This window comes from Camelus bactrianus, chromosome 23, assembly GCF_048773025.1.
Source record: "Camelus bactrianus isolate YW-2024 breed Bactrian camel chromosome 23, ASM4877302v1, whole genome shotgun sequence".
Lineage (NCBI taxonomy): Eukaryota > Metazoa > Chordata > Mammalia > Artiodactyla > Camelidae > Camelus > Camelus bactrianus.
This window is the reverse complement of record NC_133561.1, coordinates 4,124,563-4,132,565: the sequence shown is the minus strand read 5'-3', so window position 1 is coordinate 4,132,565 and position 8,003 is coordinate 4,124,563. Positions and strand designations below refer to the sequence as shown.

Here is an 8,003-nt window from a genome sequence, read left to right as displayed (position 1 = left end):
ACCATATGATATCACTCATATGTGGAGTCTTAAAAAAATAAAAGAAAAAAAGGACACTATGAACTCATTTACAAAACAGAAACAGACTTGCAGACATAGTAAACAATCTTATGGTTACTGAGGAAAGGGTGTGGGAAGGGATAAATTTTGGAGTTTGAGATTTACAAATGTTAGCCACTATATATAAAAATAGATTTTAGAAAAATTTCTTCTGCAGAGCACAGGGAACTATAGTCAATATCTTGTAATAACCTTTAATGAAAAAGAATATGAAAATGAATATATGTATGTATATGCATGACCTGGACGTTGTGCTGCACACCAGAAATTGACACATTGTAACTGACTGTACTTCAATTAAAAGAAAAGAAAAGTAAGAAGATGGAGATTCAGACACATGAACACAGAGACAGCACAGGGAAGACGGCCATATGAAGACGGAGACAGAGATTACGATGATGCCACTGCAAACCAAGGAATTACAAGGATTGACAGCAACCAGCAGAAGCTAGGAAGAAGCACTGAAGGACGCTTGCCTTGTGTCTCTGGAGGTGGTCTGGCCTTACTGACACCTTGACTTCAGACTTCTGACTTCCAGAATTGTGAAAAATAAATTTCCATTGCTTTAAACCACCCAGTTTGTGGGCATTTATTACATTAGCCCTAGGAAACCAACACACTGAAGATGACTAAGTGATTAGGGAGTTCTCTGGGAGTGCTCCAAGATAATTGTTTTCGATGGGAGACATAAGCCAAAATTATGAATAGCTGTGACATGTACAAGGCAAGGAAAATAATTCCCTAATCATAAACCACTACTGCAAAATTTTTTAAATGATCAATAGAAAAATAATGTTTTCCTACCTATTTTAATAATTATTATTTAAAGGTTTTATATTTAGCAGTTTATAGTTAGCAAGGCCCCTAATAGCATGCTTCCATGTGCTCTTGGGGGTGTGGGAATTAGGATAACATTCTCAGACAACAGTTTTAATGGTTGTTAACATAAAAATTCATAGTGTCTGTAACTTCACAAATTTATTGTCATTTTAGAAATGTCCTTCCTAAATTTATTTTAACCATTAATACAGAATCAATTTTCAGGTTAGTTCATATTGCAGTAAGAGTTATCTTTTTCTTTGTCTCTGTCCCTTTCTTTCCTTTTCTTTCTTCCTTCCTTCCTTCCTTTCTCTCTCTCTCTCTCTTTTTTCCTTCCTTCCTTTCTCTTTTCCTGTTCTGTAATCTAAGTCAGCTTTTCTTTGCAGCCAGCTCCATGTGCAAAGAATCAGGCTACTATTTCATTCCATGCTACAAGGTCATATGTAGTTCAATCTTAAAATAACACAAGGACTAGACGAATACTTCTGTTGGGCTCCTCTGACCCTGAATCCTGGGCTGTGTCTGCCGTTACGTAAGCACTGCTAGCAGAAGGAATATATCAACAGCTTGCAGCAACCATTTTTCCATCAGGAATAGGTTTCAACTGACTTTGAGCATTGTTTGTAAGAACAAAAGGAAGTTATTAATCACAAGTCTTACCATAGGCATGTCTTGGTATAACCAATATTTCTCACTCTTAATGTCTTTTTAAGATGTCAATATCAGAATAGTCATTCGTACTCTTGTGTCCACAAAATAGGTCATTACAATAAGCCTGAGTGTGGACCAGTACGGAGACAGGACTAAAGATAACAAATGAGACAGGTCCAATTGACTGTTTTATTCAGTCATTCTGTCATTTTTACATGTAATACCCTAGCACTGCAGTCTTCAAGAACTGACTATTTTCGCCTGTGAACAATTAAAAATAGATTTTATATGCAGTTTAAAGAGATCTTCAAAATCTTTGCATTTAAATTTATTTCTACTCATTTTCCTGACAGAGGAAAATAAAACCTGGTGTACTGTTTAAGGAGGCTCCCAAGGAGCGAAGAGAATGTGCCATCTTTTGGTTTACTGAAACTGTGTTATGAGTTAATTTTCAAATTACAGTGTTACCATAAAATAAAATTTTGGAGGCGATTACTTTAAACTTTTTTTTCAGAAGTACTGTTTGGTATGGAATTTTATTCTCTTAGAAGAGCTGAAAGAAAAAAGGTTATGTTTTACAATCATGTCTTTTTGCTGTTTTGCCGGTGACATTAAATAGGAATGCCATTAAAACATAATGATTAATAATTAATAGAATTTCTCAATAGCATAAAAACATTAACAGTGGAACCAGCAACCATGTTGTTTTTGATATGAAATGAATAAAACCTTATACTTTTATATATCTAGTAAAAGCTGGTCATGAACCCAGTGTGATTTTACATACATTTTATTCCTTTTGATTGTTGATACATGTCAGGATTTAAACAATTATGAACACTCAGGTAACATTTTATATTTGAATTTCATTGATTGAATGATTGATTGACTTTTACTTGTAGTAAGTACTACTATCAAACTCCACTCGTGGGGCCAGAGACCCTTGTGGTATTTATGAAACACTCGGCCCCGTGTAGCACACTCCCTACGTTTGTGGGTTCATCGGCCAACCAGTGGCCTCAGCTCCAAGCTCCAACACTGCAGTGAATTTCACTTAAACGATGACATATAAGCTGACCTAACTGGTTATATTAACTGGATTCCTGACTGTTTACATTTAGCTATGCATCATTGGCAAGACTAATTTTATTTTCCCCAAGAAATGAGTCTTTCCATCTTGCAGCACATAATTTATTAGATATTTTTAGAAGGATAGCTTGCAAAAAAACATAATCTACCAAGATGCAGCTTAGTATCGTTACACAAAACACTGCATTGTATTCCTGTGAGTCCTCATTAGAGACTGGAAAAAGACCAATTCTAAGAGTTTCCTCTGTCCAGAGGGAAAGTTGATGATGAATTCTGGAAATAATACACACTTGGGGTCAGAAAGGTGGTGAGCCTAGCGTTTACATGATCACCTGTGGGACTAGACAGCCTGGGTTCTAACAGACTTAAAATAAGCCGCTTAACCCTCTCTGAAATTCAGCTTCCCCGTGTGTAAAAAGGGAACGGTAGTGCTATCTCATAAAGATTCCGAGGGAATTAAAGTATGTAGTACCTTGAATACAGCACTGACACACAAAAATTAATCATCAATCAGCAATTATTGGTAGATCAGGAGAGTCTGGAAGGTTGAAGCGGTGTCAGTGAGGGGCTTTGCTCACAGGTTTCTAGAAGAGACTCAGAATCGTGCAGTTATGCTGCGTGTTGTACCCTATGGTAAACGCCTGGGAACCGGTGGGGGGTGGGGGACACCTTAGAGGAGGCTGCCAGTGCAGCAGGGACGGGAGGGCCGATTTTCTCTGAAGGCTTGTAAAGCTTCCTGCATGTGCTCCATATGCCTGAGGAAGTTGCCAAGGAGATGGCAACTTTTTTTGTTCTTTTTCCTCTGAAGGGTTGAATTATTTTAAAGAGCTTGCAATTCAGTTTTAAAAATGCACCTAATGAAATAAGTGCAATAAATAGGAATTGAGGCCGTTGTGATTTCACTTCACTACAACTAGAATTAAACAAAATCCAGAGTCACTGTTCTTCACTTCAATGCAAATTATGAAATTGGACGGTGCTAGCACGTCCCTTGGGAAGAGGTAAAGGTGCTGGCCTCCTAAGGAGTGGGAGGGGGGCCCCAGGATGTCAGGGCTTCTCCGAGGAGCGATTCTAAAATAAATCTGAAAGACGACCTTTACCTAAGGCCGTGCTTATACAGCATAACTTGTACATTGTGTTTCGTGAGATCAAGGAGGAACGATGACAAGGCAGTGTGTCAGGATGTTTTAAGCTCTTTCTGTCAGGAAAGAAGAAGAGCATTACACATCTGTGTCAGTAAGGGGAGAAAAGTTCAACCTCCAATCAGGAACCGTGACAGAAAATGACGAGCTATTCTTGGTTTACATTAATTAGAGAAAGGATAACGAGCTCCTCACAATTGTTCTCTCGTTTCTTGCAACTCTCACCTGCTTTGGCGACAGTGGTGGTGCTCGCAGTCAAAGAGGCGGTGGTTGCGGGGGGTGGGGGGGGTGGTCACAGATAGAAAAGTCCAAACCATAACAACTGAAAAAATAAAAATCCCACAAGTACAAGATGACTGGATCTTCCTGTAAGAAGGATACTACTTATATCTGTGACCATTAAAAATACATTAGATTGGCTTATCTATCAGATGAACCCTTTAGGTGTATTGTTAAGAGTTTATGATATGGTTTCATATCCTCCTCTTTGGAATGTATTTCAGGGTCTGCCTATGGAAAGCACTGCCTTCTTTCTCAGACCTTTTTTGTGAGCATCACGGGCCCTGCGTGTGGACCACTATCTCGTTTAGGCAGCACCGTGCAACAGAACTTGCCGTGATGACGGAAATGTTCTGTACCTGTGCGGTCCAACCTAACAGCCACATGACCGTCAAGTACTTGAAAGATGAATGTGAGACTACAGAACTGATTGTTTTAAAAAGCTTTATTGAGGAATTATTTACATACAATAAACAATGTAGCCACAATTTCCATTTCCTATGCTCTTTTTCCCACTGTAGAGATTTGTGTTTTCACATAGTATCGTTTTCCTTCTGCCTGAGTTCTTCGTTTAACATGCCTTGCAGTGTGGAGCCGCTGGTGAGGAATTCTTCCAGCTTCTGTGTATCTGAGACGTCCTTCTCTTCACTTCGTTTCTATGTAGATTTCTTACTGAATATAGAATTCCAAGTTGACAGCCTTTTCTTTTCAGTCCTTAAGAATGCTGTCTTCTCACCTGCACTATTTCCAACGAGAAATCTCTGTCATCCTTAGCTCCTGTATGTAATGTGTCTGTTGTTCTCTGGCTGCTTTTAACGTCTTCTGTTTATCACCGATTTTGAGTCGCTTGGTTATGATGCACCTTGGTGTCGCTTGCTTCAGGCTTCTTATTCCTGGGATTCATTGGGCTTCCTGGAATTGTGAGTTTATCAAATTTGAAAAATTCTTAAGACTTTCTGTCTTCAAACAATTTTTATGTCCCTCCTCCTCCTCTTCAAGTCTGAATGTGTGCTACCTCTCACTGATGCTCTGTTCTTTCTTTTTTAATTTCTCTTTTGTTTTTGTGTTTCTTTGGATAGCTTCTATCGCTATTTCTTCAAGTGCACTAGCACGTTCTTCTGTGATGTCCAGTCCCTGTAATCCCATCCAGTAGAATTTTCATCCACTCATCGTAGTTTTCATCTCTGGGCTTTTTCATAGCTTCTATGTTTCCACTTTTAACTTTTTGAACACACAGAATATAGTAATAATACTTGTTATAATGTCCTTGTCTTTTTAATCTAACATCGATGTCTGTTCTGAGTCAGTGTCAATTAATTGATTTTTTCTCTTTATTATGGGTTGTATATCCCTGCTTCTTTGCATGCCTGATGATTTTGGGTCAGTTACCAGACATTATGAATTTTAACTTGTTGGATTCTGGGTTTTTAAAAATTGCTATAAATATTCTTGAGCTTTCAACCTTTCTTTCCTTTAGCATGTTTGATTTAAATTTTTTACTTGTTACTGAAGTACTAGAAGAGTCCTTCCAGGCTCACAACTCATGGTTTACAATGTCCTATAAATTTTGGGGATTGATGTCAAATTCTTTTTGTTATAATGGACTACAAGATTTATGCTGTGATTAATATTAAAGACTTTTTGAATTATGATATTGCAAACCAGTTTGCTCTCTGTGTCCTCAATGTGGAGCATAAGTGTTGTGGTATCTTTATTGATGTTAAAATATCGTGCAGGAGAGGAGCAAACTTTCATCCTTAGGAGGCATCAAAGAGAAGTGAACCATCCACTTAAAATTTTACTCTTCTGATGACTGTCTCCATACTAAAGGAGTTACTGACAATTGAATTTATATGAATTTAATAGCATAGGAAGCAAATCATTTGAGAGGCAGATCTGTACACATTAAAAGTAAGATCAGGGACTCAGATCACTGGGTTTCATACCTGGTTCTAGCAATGTCCTGTGACTTCGAGGAAGTTGCTTAAATGTCCTGCAGCTCAGCTAAATGGCCGATTGTCGCATGAAAGTCTCACAACTGCATTCCTCATTAGGAACACGCATATTAAAACCACAGAGAATTACTGTCCTATGCTCACGAGAAAGGCTAAAATTACAAAGATAGAACAAAAGCAGTGTGTTGAGGGTTTGGAGTAACTTATGCACTTGCTGATGGGAGTGTCCATTAGTGAAATCCTTTTAGAAAAGTGCCTGATGTTACCTATTCCACCTAAACATATTCATATGTTATGTCCTCATTCATATTCCACTCCTGGGGAGGTACTGGTCAGAATTGAGGACATGTGTTTACAGAAAACCTCGTGATTGCTATGCTGTGATGGTCAGAGCAGCACCATGCACACCACCTCTGAACTAGAATCCACCCAGATGCCCACTGACAGACACATAGGTAAATAAAGTGTGGTCTATTCAGATAACTAAATATTAAACAGCAATAGGAGTTAACAATCTGCAGCAACAGCCAACAGTGTGATTGAATAATCCAAATACAGTTTTTGGAGGAATGCTCCAAGCACAAAAGAGTAACTATCTTATTATTCAATGCATATAAAGTACAGACTCAGGCAAATCTATTCCCTGTTCTCAGAGATGAGGAGGGTGGTCACCTGTGTGTGGTGGGGGAGTGGCAAGGAGGGGCTGAGGCGTGTTCTTGACCTTGGGGGTCCCTGCATGTGCGTCTTCACTTTCTCCATACCCAGCAAAGCATTTGCTTACCATCTCCCTGTGCATATTACATTCCAGTGCAAAGTTTAAAAAATTCAGCATTTCGATTGCTTGATTTTTGAATTATTAAGCTCATTCATGCCTAAGGAGAGCGAGCCTGTTGCGTCACACACCTACATAACTAGTCCTTAGAAGACTAACTTCACGAGCTGCAGGGAAAGCAGGCCCCCGGGTCAGCCTGCACTGCATTCTTGGCAAAGTCTGTCCCTGCCATCTGGGTCTTGATTGTGAAGGTATTTCCTAACCTCGAGTTCTGTCAATGATTTTTAAAAGAGCTGTTATTTTCTTTTTAATCTTCTGAGGTTTACACACAATAGATCTGAACGGGGTTTGAGTAATTGGAGGGTTTATGAAAGAGGCTATTGCCAGTTATGTACACCTTCTTAGAACCCGAATGTTTCCAATGAAGAACATGCCTGAGTTTATAAAAACAAATCAAGGGCAGCATTCACTTTCCCTGGGAGTGAAGGGAGAATCGGCTCAAACTCTGGGCTCCTGGCCGATTTTTTTTCTTTTACTATGCAGGACTTTCTGATGGGCGGAGCATCCAGCAACCCCTTTAATTCCCAAGCTGTGTTTCAACTTCCTTTTGGAGCAAGTAGTTTCCCGTACTTCTCACAGTTTTCAGCAGAGGAGAGCCTGACACAGTGTGAGCACGTCAACCCCTACATGTACCCCTGAAGGACCCTCAAAATGAGATTTCCAGCAAAGATTGTGTGGCTTATGTTATGGGCTGCTTGTGTTGCAGAAGGTAAGAGTAAAAAGGTTTTTTTCCTATATTGCAAAACATTTGCTAACATGCTTTTCACAGTGGTAATAAAAACTTGGTCTAAAAAAAGTGGTATAATTACCGTTCTGTAGCTTAATGTGTAAGAGGCTTTCTCTTGAAAGCTGAAAATGTTAATTCTCGGAGGAAATTTGGTTTCCTAGTTCATGATAGGTAACTAATTATGTGAGAGATATTCGATTGACTTTTTAAAACTTTGTCATTCATAAAATCCCAACATTTTTCACTTAGTCACCAAATTTTGATTGAATGCTTATTTGAAATCAGCCTCTAATCAGTCAGGAATATTAGCAAATAAAACAAAACCTCTTCCCTTGAGGGCCTTTCAGTCTAAAAATAAAGACATACCTTTTTTAAGTTGCATATTTAGTAATATTTTAGGTTTTCTCAAATATGCTTAATACTTTTTGAAAGATAGTCTTTTTTTAGTT

At 38.6% G+C, this 8,003-nt stretch overlaps 1 protein-coding gene and 1 non-coding gene across 2 annotated transcripts in view; one reads left to right on the top strand and one right to left on the bottom strand.

The window, feature by feature from the left end:
- Positions 1-2,424: 2,424 nt before the first annotated feature.
- LOC123614020 (small nucleolar RNA SNORA62/SNORA6 family) lies at positions 2,425-2,575 on the bottom strand. Its single transcript, XR_006721488.1, has one exon. It is a non-coding gene; the product is annotated as a small nucleolar RNA SNORA62/SNORA6 family (small nucleolar RNA).
- A 4,785-nt stretch (positions 2,576-7,360) lies between these two features.
- CFH (complement factor H) overlaps positions 7,361-8,003 on the top strand; it is a 71,112-nt gene continuing 70,469 nt past the window's right edge. Inside the window, exon 1 of the mRNA XM_074351591.1 lies at positions 7,361-7,536. Within this exon, the coding sequence (XP_074207692.1) occupies positions 7,479-7,536 (58 nt within the window). The 5' untranslated portion in view covers positions 7,361-7,478. The remainder of the gene's footprint in view (positions 7,537-8,003) is intronic.